The 19,259-nt window shown below is 42.4% G+C and overlaps 1 protein-coding gene across 2 annotated transcripts in view; it reads left to right on the top strand.

Moving 5' to 3' along the window:
• LOC105478124 (phosphoribosyl pyrophosphate synthetase 2) overlaps window positions 1–19,259 on the top strand; it is a 33,831-nt gene that overhangs the window by 9,261 nt on the left and 5,311 nt on the right. For both annotated transcript variants that reach the window (XM_011735137.3, XM_011735138.3), the window contains exons 3-4: window positions 8,970–9,068; window positions 9,776–9,900. In XM_011735137.3, coding sequence (XP_011733439.1) covers window positions 8,970–9,068; window positions 9,776–9,900 — 224 coding nt within the window. The remainder of the gene's footprint in view (window positions 1–8,969; window positions 9,069–9,775; window positions 9,901–19,259) is intronic.

The raw sequence follows: 19,259 nt of genomic DNA, 5'->3' as shown, positions 1-19,259 counted from the left end.
ATGCTGCTTTTTATCTCCATAATTCACTCCTGAAACAACACAGATTTCTGAAGTAGCACACAAGATCCCCTCATATTTGAAAAAAATCCCTTTATAAATTTGAATTCATATACCAAAGTCCCCCTGAATTTTAATCCCAGCCTCCTCAAGTCATGGTTTCCATTCCCTGTCTTGAAGATGGCCAATGAGTTAATTTCTCACCTAAAATCTAATTAGAAGGGTCCACATCTTTTATCTGTAAATGGCTATATGGTCTCTGTTGCAACTACTCAACTCTGGTTGTACTTCAAAAAGAGCAATAGACAATATGTAAATGAATGGGTATGGTTGTGTTCCAATAAAACTTTATTTATGGACACTGAAATGTGAATTTCATATTATTTTCACGTGCCTTGAAATATTATTTTGAATTTTTTTCAACCATTTAAACATGTGAAAGCCATTATTAACTCACAAGCAGTACCAAAACAAGTGACTGGTGGCTGGTGGCTAGCTGGATTTGGCCTATAGGCCACAGTTTGCCAACCACTGTATTAGACCACTGATAGATTTTGTGTGTGTGTGTGTGTGTGTGTGTGTGTTTATGATCTAAACTTGACCTTGGGCAGCCAAAACCTTAGGTCACATGCACTGCTATGAAGCTGTATCCTCCCACTAGCTATTCATATAGCTCCTTTTATTTAAAACTTGATTCTAGAGTTTTATGTGTATTTTTAGCTGTTAAGTTTCAATTTTCTAATTTTGTCCCATTGGTATAATCTGTTGTCCTAGCTATTCTTCCCATCTGTATGTTTCCACAGGATTGTTTAGCATCTTTCTCCTTGTCCATGTCATAGAAGAGCTAGTTTTCTGCCATTATTTCTTCTGCCATTATTTCTTCCTTCCTTGTGGTTTAGTAAATTCTCACATTGTAGCTGGTTTTTTGTTGTTTGTTTGTTTGTTTGTTTTTGAGACGGAATCTCACTCTGTTGCCCAGGCTGAAGTGCAGTAGCACAATCTCAGCTCACTGCAACCTCCGCCTCCCAGGCTCAAGCGATCCTCCTGCCTCAGCCTCCTGAGTAGCTGGGACTACAGGTGTGCACCACCACGCCTGACTAATTTTTGTATTTTTGGTAGAGACAGGGTTTCACCATGCTGGCCAGGCTAATCTTGAACTCCTGACCTCAAGTGATCTGCCCGCCTTGGCCTCCCAAAGTGCTGGGATTACAGGCGTGAGCCACCACCCAGCCTGTAGCTGTATTTTTAATCAAGCTCTTTCACTCTCAATAGATTTCATATTTTGTATTTGGCCCTAAGATATTGAATATATTGTAACTTCTTTAGAAAATTACTCCTTTTATCATTATACATGCCCTCCTCCACTGTTAGGTGATTTGTAACCCCATGTTCCTCTTTAAGTGATAAAATATTGGAAGCTCTACAATTTTGTTAGCACATATCTGATTTGTGGTGACCTCTTTTTACAAAGTTGTATTTTCAAAATGTTTTCTTATTTGAGTTGGAAAAACTAGCACTGTTTTTTCACCACTCCTTCTATTGTAGGAGGTGTGATGCAGTCCAGCCTCCATCCCCTAGTTGCGCGTAGTGCTCCCAGCCACCGCTAACAAGAAGAGTCCTATGGATTTCTGGAACTGCAGTGGCTATAACTGTTGTTTTTTTGTTTTGTTTGAGATGGAGTTTCGCTCTTGTTGCCCAGGCTGGAGTGCAGTGGCGCCGTCTTGGCTCACTGCAACTTCTGCCTCCCAGGTTTAAGGATTCTCCTGCCTCCGCCTCTCAAGTAGCTGGGAAGCATGCACCATGATGCCTGGCTAATTTTTTGTATTTTTAGTAGAGACGGGTTTCACCATGTGGGCCAGGCTGGTCTCGAACTCCTGGCCTCAAGTGATCTGCCCACCTCAGCCTCCCAAAGTGCTGGGATTACAGGCATGAGGTCCCGCACCTAGCCGGCTTTAACCGTTTTGTGGAACTGTGTTGTCTAACTAGCTAGTAGCAGTTTTCCCGATGTTAGACAGTTAAATGTGTTTTCCATTTTGCCCCGTTGTGAAAACATGTTTATTTTCTTTCTTCTACCCTTTCTTTAATCACTTTGCTGTAAGTGTGTTTCTTGGTAATAACATTGTAGCTGCTTTTAATTTTTTATCCCAGTCAGACAATTCCATGACTTTCCGAGCTTAACTGCTGATGGAAGAGAGGGCTTTCATCATCAACCACACATAAGCAGGGCCACTGGTAACATTTGAGAGACAGTGTGTGTAGTGGCTTAGGAAGTCGTGTGGTTTCTCGTTAGAGAACACAGCTAGGAAAGAAGTAATCACAGTGGGGTGTATTAGTTTCCTAGCACTGTTATAACAAATTACCACAAACTGGGTGACTTAAAACAACAGAAATATGTTCTCTTAAGTGCTAGAGGCCAGAAGTCCAACATCAAGGTGTTGGCAGAGGAATATTCCTTTTGGAGGCTTCAGGGGAGGCTCCTCCTTCCTTGCCTCTTTCAGCTCCTGGTGACTGCCAGCCTTGAGGCCACATCACTCTAATCTCTGCTGGAATCTGCGCATGGCCTCGTCTTTTGTCTCCATCAGATCTCTCGCTCACTCTCTCATTTTCAATTTTCTTTTTAGAGACAGAGTCTCACTTCGTCACCCAGGCTGAAGTGCGGTGGCACAATCTTAGCTCACTGCAGCCTCAAACTTCTGGGCTCAAGTGATCCTCCCACCGCAGCCTCCCAAGTAGCTGGGACTACAGGTGCACACCACCACACCTGGCTAATATTTTTTGCTTTTTGTAAAGGCGTGTCTCACTATGTTGCCCAGGCTGGTCTCGAATTCCTGGGCTCAAGAGATCCTCCTGCCTTGACCTTCCAAAGTGTTAGGATTAAAAGCATGACCACCACACCTGGCATCTCTCTTTAAAGGATACATGAGGTAGCATCTAGGGCTCACCTGAATAATCCAGGATAATCTCGCCATCTCAGGATCCTCAATGTCATCACATCTGCAAAAACCCTCTTTCCAAATAAAGGTAACATTTACAGGTTCCAGGGATTGGGCTCTGATATTTTTGGGGCCACCATTCAGCTCACTCCAGGAGGTCTTAAAGGAAGTCACTGATGTGTTAAGAGACAAATAGTTTAAGGACACTTTGGGCTTTGAGCTAGTACATATCATTTATCATCTAGGCCAGGATGCTTTCAAGATTGAAAGGGAGCTCTATGGATAACTGTGCTGGGAAACAGGTGTCTGCCTAGACTGTCCTGGGCAAGTGACATAGGGCCACCCTCTCTATAGCCTCTGGACTGACCTTGGAGGTGGCCAAGACACATAAGCTGTCCTGACACCATTATTTCTTACGTGTCTGTGTAGTCAGTGTGACTCATATTGTAGTGAGGAGACAATTTTGTTCTCTCCCCAAACTTCTGAAAGAGGAATTCTTAATTCTTAATTTTATCTATTATTTGAGGTATGCCTTTGCTTTATTTTTTTGAAATGGAATCTCGCTCTGTCACTCATGCTGGAGTACAGTGGCACAGTCTTGGCTCACTGCAACCTCTGCCTCCAGGGTTCAAGCAATTCTCCTGCCTCAGCCTCCCAAGTAACTAGGATTATAGGCATGCGCCACCACACCTGGCTAATTTTAGTATTTTTAGTAGAAATGGGGTTTCGCTATGTTGGCCAGGCTGGTCTCAAACTCCTGACTTCAAATGATCTGCACACCTCGGCCTCCCAAAGTGCTGGTATTACAGGTGTGAGCCACCGCGCCTGGCCCACCTTTGCATTTTTTAAATGACTGATAATACTTTTCCCAACTATTCCTTCCTTACCTTGGATCACATGGCTTGGCTTTGTACTGAGAAACTGTACTTCGGTGAGGGGAACAGGTATTTAGTAAGCACCTAAGAGAGATGGCCGCAGCCTGTTAGCATACTTCATCTCTTAGAATCTCTTAGACAAGTGCTACTGTTTACCGGTACAGGTTAATGATGAGGAGACCAAGCATGATTGGGGTGGGGGTGAGGGGTAGGGGAAATGCACTTCTACCTTTTTGCTTCATTTAGGAAGGCATAAAGCCATGTGGTGTTAGATTGTGATGAGAAGCTGTGGCTACACTTGATCTCTCATCCCAGAAAGAAAATTCTCCTGCGCAGCCACAGGAGGAGCTCGGGGCAGCCCTCCGAGACTTTCTGTTGTGCTTTTTCCTTCCCTTAGGACTGTATTACCTATGACGTCTAATGACAATGAAATTCTGTGTAATTGCTCTACTTGGAATTCCTTGCAAAGAAGCCCAGAAAAAAAAATCTAGAAGCTCTTAACCAGATTCAAAGCTGGTTTTGTTTTTTTCTGTAAACCTTGTTGCTGCTTTTTAAGCAAGCCCTGCACATACGTAACATTTTATTTGGGGTTTTCTTTGTATGTACAAGACACCAGGGACAGATTCTGATGGCGAAGGAATGGTTTCATAAATTAGAACACATCCATACAATATAATATTAACATAGAAAAATGATGATGATGTAATATTAATTGTAAAAGACATGGTGCCAAGTGGTCTGAGCTCTGGCACTGAGAATCAAGTAGGCTCAGATTTGAATTCCAGCACCATTATTTACTCAGTTTGTCCTTTGTAAAAGTTACTTAAACTGTCTGTATCTTTAGTTTCCTTATCTGTAAATTAAGTACAGCACTAGCTACTATTTATGAAGTACCTACCATAACATAATACATGAGTGGGCAGGCTTTTTCTGAAAAGAGCTGAATGTCATTTTGGATGCCATTTTGGATGTCAATGTCAGTGGGCCACTGGGTCTATTGCAGCAGCTCCACTCTGCCATTTTAGTGTGAAAGCAGCCGTTAGTCAATGTGTACATGAATGGGTATGGCTGTGTTCCAGTAAAACTTTATGTGCACTGAAATCTGAACCTCATATAATCTTCAGATGTCACAAAATATTGTTCTGCTTTTGATTGTTTTTCAACCATTTAAAGACGTAAAAACCATTCTTAACTCACTGGTTATGCAAAAACAGGCTGTGGGCTAAGTTTGGCCCATGGATTCTAATTTGCCGGTCCCTGCTATAGAACACACTCAATAACTGCTGGTTCCCTTCCCTGGTAAAAACAGGAGGTTGGGCTGGGCATGGTGGCTCACACCTGTAATCCGAGCACTTTGGGAGGCCGAGGTGGGCAGATCACCTGAGGTCAGGAGTTCGAGAACAGCCTGGTCAACATGGTGAAACCCCATTTCTACTAAAAATGCAAAAATTAGCCAGGCATGGTGGCATGTACCTGTAATCCCAGCTACTCAGGAGGCTGGGGCAGGAGAATTGCTTGAACCCAGGAGGCAGAGGTTGTAGTGCAGTGAGCTGAGATCTCACCACTGCACTCCAGCCTGGGTGACAGAGCAAGACTCCATCTCAAAAGGAAAAAAAAAATAGTAGATTGTGGGCAAGGCTGGGAATAATGACTTCTGAGGCGGGTAAAGGACTTGTAGTTTGGGGATTTCTTTTTTCAAAATCATTTTCAAGATCATGTTCTCTTTTCAATAAAATTTTCTTTTGTTTCCTTTTTTGTACCAGAGAAATTGAGAACAGTTTTTCCTGATGTGAATTTCTACAGTCTTGTAATTTTTTTAAAAGCCCGTCAAATTTACACTTTTCGAAAGGCGATATTTGATGCATTGAATAACATCTGGAATAGCCTGGGACTCTGTCACGATTGGGCTGACTTGCAAAACATTTGACTTTTATGCATTTTTCACTAGGGGAGCTGAGTGTTTTACTTTTGGCTACTGTACCTTGACTCTACCTTTGTTTCAATGCTGTACTTTTCTTTGTATAGGCTAGCAAGTCAGTTAACTAGTAAATCATTTTTCCTGCAAGATTCAGTTGGGTATGAGCCGAACTCTGAGACACAGAACAAAAACCAAACTTGTAAACAAGGTGTGAAGAAGAAAATCAGAAAGTGTGAATTTAGAAATTACCCTGTGGTTTGGATCCCAGAAGTTAAGAAACACTGGATGCCACTGAGGAGAGATGAGAAGGGAGGATTCTTTTTGCTGGCGCCTTAGTCTGTGCTGCTGTAACAAAATACCACACACTGGGTAATTTATAAAGAACAGAAATATTCTTTGGTGCCGGGCGTGGTGGCTCACGCCTGTAATCTCAGCACTTTGGGAGGCCGAGGCGGGCGGATCACCTGAGGTCGGGAGTTGGAGACCAGCCTGACCAATGTGGAGAAACCCCATCTGTACTAAAAGTACAAAATTAGCCGGGCGTGGTGGCGCATGCCTGTAATCCCAGCCACTCGGGAGGCTGAGGCAGGAGAATTGCTTGAACCTGGGAGGTGGAGGTTGCAGTGAGCTGAGATCATGCCATTGCACTCCAGCCTGGGCGAGAAGAGTGAAACTCCGTCTCAAAAAAAAAAAAAAAGAAAGAAATATTCTTCGAACGTGTGTCGTGGGAGGGGGGGAAAAAGGACAAAAATGTATTTTCTCATAGTCCTGGAGACTGGAAGACCAAGACCAAGCACCGGCATTTGGTGTCTGTTACGGGCTGCATCCTCCAGAGGGAAGAATGCTGTGTCCTTACATGACAGAAGACGGAAGGGCAAGTTTGCAAAATGCTGCCTGAAGCCTCCCTTAGAAGGACCTTAATCCCGCTCTCAAGGGAGCAGCCCTCAGGGCCGAATCACCTTTTAAAGGCCCCACCTCTTAATCCTATCACATTGGCAACACCTGAATTTTACAGGGGACCATTCAACCCGTAGTAACTGATTCGACAATTGTAGGAAAAGCACAAAATTGATTAGCGTTGCAAATCAGGCTCTGTTACAAAGCAGTTGTAGCAACTGATTTGCTTTTTTTATTGTCCTGGAACTTTGTTACACTAAATAATTCTCATAATTAGTGAGGCTAATGAGTAAGCCTTGGACATTTAGTGTTAATCTGTTAGTAAATATTTATTGAAGAACTATCAAATGCAGAGTGTGGAACTGTGTTCTGCGGATGATGTGAAAATCTCCAAAACCAATTGTTTGCCCTTGAGGGATGTATTCTAATTGTGAACTATGACATTTGTACATATAATATATCGGAACATCTATCTTTCAGCAGGTATCACAAGGCAGTCCCAAATGGTAGGGCCAAATGCTTACCAATTCTGTGCCCCCTTAGAAAGGAGAGATGATTCCTGGAGTTCTGCCTTAAAATTGGGAGATTTGAACCAGACCTGGAGGATCAAACACATTGGCTCGGCAGAGGCAGTGGAATAGGGACAAGGCAGGCATGTGGATATAATGGCCAGACTTCAAGTGTTTTCTAGAGGAGGAAGAGCAATCCCAAGGCTGACTTCAGGGAGGCTTCCTGAAGCAGAGGTGTAGGAAAGGAGCTGTTCCTAGGAGGCTGCAGCCAGACTAGCCGGAGAACTTGAGAGAATAAAGCTGAGAAAATTCGATTTTATCCCAAAGGCAACGTGGAATGTAGTACAGGGGAGTTAAATGATGAAAACGTGAGTTATGATCTCTAATTAGTGGAGAAGATTGAAAAAATAAAAAACAAGAAAAATATATTTTCCTATAATCTCACATTCTAGAAACATCTGTTAACTTTTTAGAGTGTTTTCCTCTTATTCTTTTCTTTGTGTTTTGAACATACTTATATACTTTTTTTTTTTTTTGAGACGGAGTCTCACTTTGTCACCCAGCCTGGAGTGCAGTGGCGCAATCTCGGTCACTGCAACCTCTGCCTCCCAGGTTCAAGTGATTCTCCTGCCTCAGCCTCCCAAGTAGCTGGGACTACAGGCATGCGTCACCACACCTGGCTAATTTTTTGTGTTTTTAGTGGAGACGGGGTTTCACCGTGTTGGCCAGGATGGTCTGGATCTTCTGACCTTGTGACCCACCTGCCTCGGCCTCCCAAAGTGCTGGGATTATAGGCGTGAGCCACCGTACCCCATATATACCTATTTTTAATGATAAAATATATATTTCTTTTTAAAAAGTGCTATATTCGGGAAAACACAAATAATCTGTTAACATTTTTTATGTAATTCCTTCCTGCATGTGTTTTTACATGAATGTATTGTGTGTGTGTGTGTGTAACAAAGATCATTTGAATGAAATCTTTTTTTAAGCTTTTCTTTTTTGTGGCTGATTTATAGAAATACTGTTGTTTACAACAAAATGCTGAACGCCACCTAGGTCTAATCATGTGTCTGTATAATCGCTTGAATTTCTTCGATGTGGGCAGTTGTATTGTCCATAATTTGTGATGTGGAAACCAAAGCTATAGAGAAGTTAGGTAATTTTACAAAGAATGTAATGTCAGTAAATGACACTAAGTATGAAATTAAATAGTAACTATTATCAATCCCCTTACAGTATTCATTCTTTGACCTTGTTTTTTTCCATTGTAATAGTGTTAGCATCCAACTGTTGGCACATGAATTCCTCTTTAATAGCTGGACTTCTTTAGCCTCTGGCTGTGTGAGGGTCTCTTGGCCTCAGTGATCTCACATGTGCCACTCGGTCCTTCTAGAACACTATTCTCCTAACCTTTGCTAAACTTGCCTTAGAAACGATTTCCTCAGAGGGACCGCTAATAATGATCTTGTTTAAACTTTATGTCCTTCCTACTACTATCATCTCACTCTCTCGGTACCTTTTATTTCTACACACTTATCATGATTTCAGTTATACATATTGTGACATTACATGTACATGTGTTGAACTGTTTGCTTCTTTTATACTTGTTCTCTGTACCCAGCGTCAAGCACTTAGTTTTGCAGTGGTATATGTAAATAGTAAATGTTTGCTGAATAAGATGGAACGAATATATCTTTTGCTGTTACAACATGTATAATTTTCTTTTTGATGCTTCGTTGATTGCATCTATGATTTATCTTTCTCATGTACGTCCTAATGGGAGGAATCTAACAGTATCCATCTTTTCCTGTTATAAAATTAATGTTCTTATTTTTAGAGTCGTGCCCCAATTTCTGCAAAACTTGTGGCCAATATGCTGTCGGTGGCCGGGGCGGATCACATCATCACCATGGACCTGCATGCCTCTCAGATACAGGTATCCGTGTTTTCCTTTTGCAAATGGTTAAATCAAGTCTGTTAAATTAAATAATCTTAGAAGAGGTAACATTACTTGTGTTTGAGTTTATATATGGCTACTCTCTTGGATTTTTGTCTTTACTAAACTTGGAAATATAATTTGATATTAATACTTCCAGTCTCTATCAGCACCTTGCCCCCCAATCACTTTTGGAGGAGTGGGGATGGCTTTTTGGTAGTAAACTCTATGTAGTTCCATCTCAGCTTATGGAAAATAATTAGAATGGCGGAGTCATAATATCATAATATACATTTTTTAACTTCTTCATAACTTATGTTCTTTGTCTCTAAAACAGGCCAAATTATACTGTGCCACTTTGTGTTATATAATGAACGTGAAGTATTTGATTTATAATAAATACCTAAGAGACAACAAACCTTTTCCCTCACTGTCCTGCATAGCCATTCTATTCCTCAGAATATAGGCCATCATAAGACAATAGAATATGTCCCAAAAGACAGATTGGACTGAAATATGCCCCTATAACATATCCGTCTTTTGATTTAATTCTGTTTAAAATTAACAAAAGGGCGTCTGTTACAAAAGCTTCTTTTGAACAAAAAATGCAAATGTTATTTAATGAAAGCAATTATTGTTTTTAAAAAAAAAAGGAAAAAACAAAACAAAACAAAACCCTGCAACATGACACTCACTTCTCCCTTTAGGGATTCTTTGATATTCCTGTGGATAATTTGTATGCGGAGCCCGCAGTCCTGCAGTGGATTCGGGAAAACATTGCCGAGTGGAAGAACTGTATCATTGTTTCACCTGACGCAGGGGGAGCCAAAAGGTATCATGCAGGCTACACCTTGCAGATTTCTCCATCTGCTGATTGGTTTTTCCTTTTGCCATGTATTAGATAAGGAAGCATGCTGTAAATTACTTAAAACTTTATTTTGCTAATGAGCAAGTAGGTAGACCACAGGCTTCACTTTCAGAGCAGAAACCCATCATCTTTGTTAATATTTCATCATTCAGGAAAGAAGAAAATATACACAGAGACACACATACACAATAGGTATATGTTGGTTTCTTTGTTTTCAGCAAAGGGTAGATGTGTTTGAGGTTTTTTTAAGTTATTGTTTTCTGATTATAAAAGTAATGAGCCTAATTGGAAAATAAGTCTTTTAATTAACAGCACTTGGAAATGGTAGCCAAAATAGAACAAATTTTTTTAAAAGAAATCTCTGTACATAGAATACCAAGAAAGGGAAATATCTGAGACCAAGAAATAAAGCAGAGGCTGAAAGCCATGGCCAGGTGGCTTGGGGGATGGGCATCAGATCCAGGAAGAGTCTGGTGGCTTGGGTTTTAATGCTCACGTGGAAACCCCCATAAAGAAGGGAGCTAAAGCCAGGCACGGTGATGTATGCTGGTAATCCTAGCACCTTGGAAGGCCGAGGCGGGAGAATCACTCGAGCCCAGGTGCTCCAGGCTGCAGTGAGCTATGATCACACCACTGCACTCCAGCCTGGGTAACAGAGTGAGACCCTGACTCTAAAAAAAAAAAAAAAAAAAAAAAAAAGAAGAAGAAGAAGAGAAGAGGGCTGAAAGCCAGATTTCTAGCCAAAAGCCAGGGGAAAGCCCGTCTTTACCTCGGCCTTTGGATTAGGGGAGGAAATAGTCACCTATGAGAAGTCAAACCACGAGCCTGTGAGCCTGTGCCACATTCAGATGTGGAGTGGAATACACACGGAAATGTGCTCCAGGCTGCAGAGCCCCTGCAGAGGGAGAATTTCACAATCCTAGCTGCTCGGTGAGTGCTCCCTGCTCAACCTGACCCGATGCTTGATCCAAAGTTAGAAAACCAAGAGAACACAGTCCACGCACACCCAGCACGTGCAGACAACAGGGCAGCAGGCAGCCAATACTTGGGGATAAGAGAACAATTACTGGACTATCAAATAAGTAAGTTTAAAAGGAAACTGAGGTGAAGGAGAGTTAACAACCTGGTAGTAAGAGTATGGCAGTGATGACGCACCTAGTGGTGTGAGAACGTGGTACTGAGTAGCACATCTCAAGGGCTTGGCAGAGATACTCCAGGTGTTAACAAGCAATCAGGGTACAGGGTGTTCACAATCAAGGATGAGCACAATAAGAGAATGCTGCAAACTGAGGCTTGGTGACCCAATGACCTTGTAGAGCTTTGCAGATGCTGTCTGGAAAGAAAAAAGGCTGGGAGGGGAGTTTTATTGTGTAGGTAGAGACCTCTATAAGGGAGAGGTAGGAGAGACTTCTACCCACCCCCCAGTCCAGTGAGGAAGCAAGGAAGCTCTAAATGTGCACTAATAGAGGTGTGATGAAAGTGACAAGTGATCAGCCTTCGGCATGTCTGACATCAAAAGCCTGTCCCTCATTCGGCACCCTCATCTGCCTGCAACCCAGCTGAGGACCTAGGATCAAACGCAAAAGCTTAGAAGTAGCCCAGAAAGTTGTCTTAACACTCTTGCAGGGAAACACAGGCCCTGATTCTTAGAAGAGCCTTGTTCATTCTGCTCAAAGCTGCCTTCCAACGGCTGCTTGGGTTCCCAGCACAGAAGAGAAGGAACAGACCATACAGCTGGAGATCAGCCTCTGTCAGCAGCAGGAAGTGGCTGTGGCCAGGGAGGAGACACAAATATATAAGAAACGGGAGCAGAAAGTTAACTTGCAAAGACCCTAGATGGGCAGTCATGGGGTGGAGAGCAGCGCTGTGTCACTTAGCCTATTACTGTACGGTGTGTAATGTTCACAAAATTGCCCTTGGCCAAGAATCAAGGTTGAATTACGCTGAGTGTCCTCTGCAAAAGATTGTGAGCAACATTTTGGAGTCGTATCTACTTGCAGTTGACTTGGAAAGTTCTGCAAGTCACATGGAATCTGCGTTCAATGAGGCAAATGCACTGGCCTGATGGAAGGTTAGAGGCAAAGAAGCCAGCCAAAGGGGTACAGGAGCTAGCCTCAGGTGTAACTGGGTTATAATAACAGCTTTGTTACAGTGTAATTCAAATACGTACAATTGGCCGGACGTGGTGACTCACACCTGTAACCCCAGCACTTTGGGAGGCCAAGGCAGGTGGATCACTTGAGGTCAGGAGTTCAAGACCATCCTGGCCAACAGGGTGAAACCCCGTCTCTGCTGAAAATGCAAAAATTAGCTGGGTTTGGTGGTGCACGCCTGTAATTCCAGCTATTCAGGAGGCTGAGGCAGGAGAATCACTTGAACCTGGGAGGTGGAGGTTGCAGTGAGCTGAGATCATGCCACTGCACTCCAGCCTGGGTGACAGGGCGAGAGTTCATTTCAAAAAAGAAAAAGAAAAAAACAAAAAACTCTAAATATGTACAATTTACCCATTTAAAGTGTCCAGTTCAGCAGTGTTTTGCATATTCAAAGATCTGTGCAACAGTCACTGTCTAATTCCAGAACATTTTTATCACCCCAAAAAGAAACCCTATACCCATTAGCAGTCACTCTTCATTTACTTCCCCCAACCTTATTCCTGGCAGCCAGGAATCTACTTTCTATCTTTCTGGGGTTATCTTTTGGAGGCTTTGTATATCAATTGGTAGTATAGGACATGGCCTTTCTGTCTGGCAGATATCTTTGTAAACCAGAAAATATTATTTTGGCAGCTACTCAGCCCAAACAATAGTAGATTCCACAAATTTGTTTGACCATCTTTCTTTCCTCCCCCAACCTTGTTTTTATATACATAGTGTAAGAATATAATACATGCTCTTAGCAGAAATTCAGACAGTACAGTCCCATCCCCGTTCTTTAAATGCCACTGTTATTTCCAGTGTCAGAATTGTGTTATTTAAGCATATATCTGCCTATTTATTTCACACAAATGGCAATGTGATGTACACAGTTCTTCATTGTGCTTTTCTAAAAAACTCACTTGCTGTATCTTAACAATGATTCCATAGCTGTGTTGTACAGCTGTGCAATATTCCCTTGTGTGCTTGTACCACAGCTCCTATGAGTCAGGCCCCCTCTTACCCATTTGTAGGTGCCGTTGTTTGCACTCTTAAATGCAGTTCTGAAGCAATATCGTTGCTTTGACATGTTGTACACATGTGCAAGTAGGATACATTCCTAGAAGTGGAATTGCCGAGTCAAAAGGCATGAGCCATTTTAGGTTTGATGGGCAGTGCCAAAATATGGTCTTTTCCAAGAGATATACCAGTCGACGTTCCATCAGGAATGGATACCGGTGACTTTCTACACAACCTTGCTCACACAGTGGGTTATCAGGCAGTTTACTTCCAGATCAGGTAGGTGATCTATGGCCTCCTCTTCCTGTGAGCTCAGGTTGCTGTGGGTGAGGGTAGTGCCCTTACCAGGGCATGTTGATTTGCCATGAAAGGGGTCTCTATTCAGATCTTTTGCCTATTGTTCTCTTGGCTGGGACCTTTCTTGTGGATTGTCTATAGTTCTGCATAGACAAGAGATCACAGCTGTTTCTCATGTGTGTTGCAAATATTTCTCCAAGTTTTTTCATTTCTTCTCCTTTTTTGTACTTTTATTCTCTGCAGGACTTTAAAAACCTTCTTATGTAGTCATGTTTATTTTTTCTTCGCATTATGGCTTCTGAGTTTATGTAGGAGTCATCCTTCTCTTAAAATTTGTCTTCTCCCATGATTTTGTATATTTTTTTCTTTTTTAATGTCCCAAGTTTACTTCCATCTGAAATTTATTTTGGAATAAAGAATGAAATAAGAATCCAGCCCCCCCCCCACCCTACTGTCTAGTTTTTCCAAAACTATTTATTAAATAATCCACCTCTGTTGATTTGAAATGGCATCTTTCATCATATACAGACTTCCCCATTTCAAATAGATAGCTATTTGCCAACTCCTACTTTTAAAAAATGCAGAATAAAGTAAACAGAGTAAATAGCTGGGGTTCAGATGCTGTTTTGTTTTGTTCAGACCTCCTTTCAAGCAATCTGCACTCAACCACCCCTGCTCCCTCTGTCAGGAAAATCAAGCTTTTTAGGGACATACGTTTCAGATTTTTTGTCACCTCCTTTCTCTTTTCCAAGTGTTTCCACAACACATCATTGTCATCCTCATGTTCTAGCCCCCAACTGACAGTCTCCTCAGAACAGCCTTGCAGGTAATACATGACACATGCGGTTGACATTATCTGTGGCTTCTTTTCTTGTTGCAAAAAGTCACATTTAGCAAAGGAAAATACTGTACATTTCTGTCTGACCAATTGGAGTTTGTTGCTTTAGAAAAAGCTTTGAAGGTTGACTCGTTACAGATAAAACTGAATGTTGCCACAGGAGGTCACTCTTGGGTAGGCTTTGTAGCTTGGTTGGGTTACCCATGGAAAACAAATTAAACCTAAGAAACCTACCTACCACTGCTGAGATAGCAAGTGTCAACCTAAAAGTGGTATGGGAAGAGGGTAAAACTGGATAACTCAGGTTTAACTTTTTTTTCTGATTATATAATTTTTGGAGATGCTCTATAGGAAATTTGGAAAGTAGAAAGAAGAAAATCTTAACGACTTTATATCTCGACCAGTAGTACCACTATGAATAATTTGGTGTACTATGTATCTGTCTCTCCTGGGGGAGCTGATATGGCCCACGCACCCACAGAGAAAAGATTGTAAATATGTGCCCAGAAGAAATCCAAAACTGTATGAATATAATTTTCATTCTGCCTTTTTCTGCCTAAGATTTCAGTGTGGTACGTTGTGTCAACATCATTTGTTAGGAGTATGTATTAGGTCTCCAAGATATACAAGGAAAAGAAGAGTTATCTATAGCTTTTTCAGGAAATCATAGTGTTCTAACAACCCAGGAAGCTATTTGCAGGGGTATGTATTTTCCCTTATCTTCTTCTTCTGACATTACCATTGGATACCTTTAAGTGGCTAGGCCTCCCCACTCAAGTAAGATGTCTGTGTCCCCCACTGCCAAGAACCACAGAGCTCACCTTCCTTCCCAGTCCGACTTCCATGCCTACCCTGCTGTTTGCTTCTAAGCAGGCTCATGAGAACAGGCATCACCTGGCAGAGGGATGAAAACAGGTTCTGCTTCAACTTCTCCGGTATAGAACTTCTGCCACAAAGGGCAGTGCTTCCCAGTGCTGGGCTGTGGATTGGTGTCCTGTCATGCCCAAATCTGCCTAGTCTTTACCAAATAAGCAGGCGGTAATATATGTGGACATTTTGTGCAAGGTGTTCATGTGTCTTGGGAAAACCTGTCTCATGTTCCCAGAAAGTAGCTTTCCTTACCTGAAGTTTAAGTGACTTTTATGACATTGGCATGTAGATAGTAGAACTGTGCGTGCTTTTTTGTTTGTTTGTTTTTTGAGATGGAGTCTCGCTCAGTCGCCCAAGCTGGAGTGCAGTGGCGCGATCTTGGCTCACTGCATCCTCCACCTCCGGGGATCAAGCGATTCTCCCGCCTCAGCCTCCCGAGTAGCTGGGGTTACAGGCACCCACCATCATGCCTGGCTACTTTTTGTATTTTTGTAGAGATGAAGTTTCACCATGTTGGCCAGGCTCATCTTAAACTCCTAACCTCGGATGATCTGCCCACCTCGGCCTCCCAAAGTGCTGGGATTACAGCCGTGAGCAACCGTGCCCGGCTGAACTGTATGTGTTTTAAGGTGATTATGGAGCAAAATTTTTGTTAGCCTTTAAATTAATTTTTTTAAATTAAATATTTAAGTAAGGAAACTGTTGACAGCTAGACAAGTTTACAAACAAAGGGTATCTGCTAGGGCTACTATGGTTTGGGTTGCATCCTGAAGGATGAGTGTTTTAAGGGTAGGATGAGTGTTTTAAGGGTAGGAGAAGCATGGACCTCAACGTAGTAATGCTTCCCTTTGCTTCAAGGACGTTGATGTCTTATTCTCTTATCTCACAGTCTCTGTGTTTAACTGGAAAGTTTGGTCCCTTTTCTTTTATGATAATTGACATATTTGGATTTATGACCACCACCTTACTATGTGCTTTTTTTGTTTTGGAGACAGAGTCTTGCTCTGTCACCCAGGCTGGAGTGCAGTGGCGCCATCACAGCTCGCTGCAGCCCCAATCTCCCAGGCTCAAGTAATCCTCCCACCTTAGCCTCCCAAACAACTGGAACTAAAGGCACATGCCACCATGCCTGGCTAATTTTTGTATTTTTTGTAGAGGCGGGGTTTTACTATGTTGCCCAGACTGGTCTCCAACTCCTGGGCTCAAGCGATCTGCCTGCCTCAGCCTCCCAAAGTGCTGGGATTATAGGTGTGAGCCACCATGCTTAGCTATTATATGCTTTAGTTTTTCCTTCTTCACAAAGTAGACATTATTATTATTTTGGTTTTGTACAATCAACGTTTGTTTAGATTTGTCCACAGATTGATCAATATCTTTGCTCACCTTTCTCCGCCCCTGCCCCCCACCACATCTCAATGTATCTGTGGTCATTTTCCTTTTGCTTAAGTTGCATTCTTTAGGTGGTTATATGTTAGAAATAAATTCTCAGGTTGTATAGTTTGGCTGGAACTATCTTTATTTTGCCCTCCTTCTGGAAAGGCAGTTTTGCTGAGTGTAGAGTCCTAGCCTGACAGCTATTTTCTCATATCACATTGAAGATATGACTCCATAACTTCTGGCTTCCATTGGGGAAGTTGAGGACTTGGCCATCCTTTCTAGGTGACTCGTCTTTATTCTTTGTCTCTTTTAAGCTTTCTTGGTCTTCTATAGTTTTGTTAAGATTGTTTGGGAATTTATTTGTTGGGTTTATAGGATCTGAGGATCATCAGGAAACAGTTGTCAGAAGACATCATTGGTCCTGTGTTTCCTACAGAAATAAGAAACAATAAATATTGCACTGAATATTTGTGGTTTGAAGTCCCTGAATGATAAAGAAGGAACATATTTGCAAAAAGTTGCATAGGGTTTTTTTATGCAGAATTTTGTCAGAAGACAGTGGTGCTGCATGTTTTTCTTTGAGTGCAAATGTACATTGCTAAGATTTTTTTTAAGATGGCATGTGCTTTGAAAAGAGGATATTGCATTTTTAAGAGTTTAAAAATCTTTTGAGTGAGAAATATAAAAACATCTTATTTTCACCTCTTTAGACGAAATGAAAGATATTTCTCATTTAAAAAAAAAAGGAAGGCCAGGTGCAGTGGCTCACGCCTGTAATCCCAGCACTTTGGGAGGCCGAGATGGGCGGATCACGAGGTCAGGAGATCGAGACCATCCTGGCTAACACGGTGAAACCCCGTCTCTACTAAAAATGCAAAAAATTAGCCGGGCGTGGCAGCGGGCGCCCATAGTCCCAGCTACTTGGGAGGCTGAGGCAGGAGAATGGCGTAAACCCGGAAGGCGGAACTTGCAGTGAGCCGAGATCGCGCCACTGCACTCCAGCATGGGCGACTGAGTGAGACTCTGACTCTAAAAAAGAAAAAAAAAAAAAAAGAGGAAATATTAGCCGAATAAGTTATACAGAGTTACCATATGACCCAGCAATTCCACTCTGAGGTATATTCCCCAAAGACTTGAAGACAGGGACTCAAACAGATATTTATACAGCAGTGTTCATAGCGGCAGTATTCAGTATAGCCAAAAGGTGGAACCAACCTGAGTGGCCACCAACAGATGAATGGATGAACACAATGCGCTGTATCCACCCAGTGGAATGTTATTCAGACTTAAAGAGGGATAAAGTACTGATCTATGCAGCAATGTGGGTGAACTGTGAACAGTTTATGCTAATTGAAAGAGGCCAGACACAAAAGTGCACGTATTTTATGATTCCATTTATACAAAAAGCTCAGAATAGGTAAATCCATAGAGACAAAAAATAGATTCCTGCTTGGCAGGGCCTGGGGGGAGGGGAGGATAGGGAGTGCCTGCTTAAGGGATGTGGGGTTTCCTTTTGGTGTCATGAAATGTTCTGAAACTAGATAGAGGTAATAGTTGTGCAATATTGTGAATGTGCTTGATGCCATTGAATTAATACACTTTAAAATGGTTCCAAGGATAAATTCCGTGTTATGTATATTTTACCACAGTTGAAAAGAAACACTGGCTGGGTGCAGTGGCTCACACCTGTAATCCCAGCACTTTGGGAAGCTGAGGTGGGCGGATCACCTGAGGTCGGGAGTTCAAGACCAGCCTGACCAACGTGGAGAAACCCCATCTCTACTAAAAATACAAAATTAGCCGGGTGTGGTGGTGTATGCCTGCAATCCCAGCTACTCGGGAGGCTGAGGCAGGAGAATTGCTTGAACCCAGGAGGCAGAGGTTGCGGTGACCTGAGATTGTGCCATTGCACTCCAGCCTGGGCAACAAGAGTGAAACTCCATCTCAAAAAAAAAAAAAAAGAAGAAGAAGAAGAAAGAAAAGAAACACTGGTTGTGTTGTGAAAGTCCTCAGAAATGGGGAGGGGAGCCTGGAGCACCTCCCCTCCCTCCCACTGCCCTCTCAGCCCCAGAGACTGCCCCTTCTGTCCTTCATCAGAGCACGCCAGGAGCTCCATTCCTGGTCGCCATCTGAGGATGACACAATGAGTAGGACTAGGACTTTAAAACTAGTGTATAGAGGTTTTATCCTCCATGTACTGCGTCTTAAGTTGGGCTATGTGTGTATTGGTCCCCAGAGCATTTTTTCAGCTAAATTGCATAATGACTGTTATTTTAAAAACTGGAATAGGAAAAATCTTAATGTTACATTATGCCTGTGGCATTGTCTTAAAATCAGTTTTACCATTTAAGTCCACTCTTCACAGGAAAATCTGAAATGCCTCAGGCTCACCAACAAGCGAGGCCTGCCCACTTTCTCTTCCTGTTGGCAGCTCAACTCCTCCTGAACCAGTGATTTTTTTTTTAAAGAGATGGGATCTTGCTATGTTGTCCAGGCTGGATTTGAACTCAGGCTCAAGCCATCCTTCCACCTGAGATTCCTGAGTAGCTGGGCCTACAGGCACAATGCCATGCCTGGCACCACTGATGTCTGAGCATTTGCCTTAGATGAGCAGAGGAGCTGGACTCACAGTTTAGAGTCTCCTTAAACCTTGAATGCAATGAAGCCCATCCTGACTAGCTTACATATTAGATGGCTGCATTAACCAGGACTTTCGTCCCCACTATCTGTGCCACAAACTGGGCAAATAGTTCCTAAATAACTTGCTTTAAGTTGTGCCTGTCATGGTT

The sequence above is a fragment of the Macaca nemestrina genome, chromosome X, assembly GCF_043159975.1.
Source record: "Macaca nemestrina isolate mMacNem1 chromosome X, mMacNem.hap1, whole genome shotgun sequence".
Taxonomy (NCBI): domain Eukaryota; kingdom Metazoa; phylum Chordata; class Mammalia; order Primates; family Cercopithecidae; genus Macaca; species Macaca nemestrina.
The sequence above is the reverse complement of the archived record's forward strand: the minus strand, read 5'-3'. Positions and strand labels throughout refer to the sequence as shown.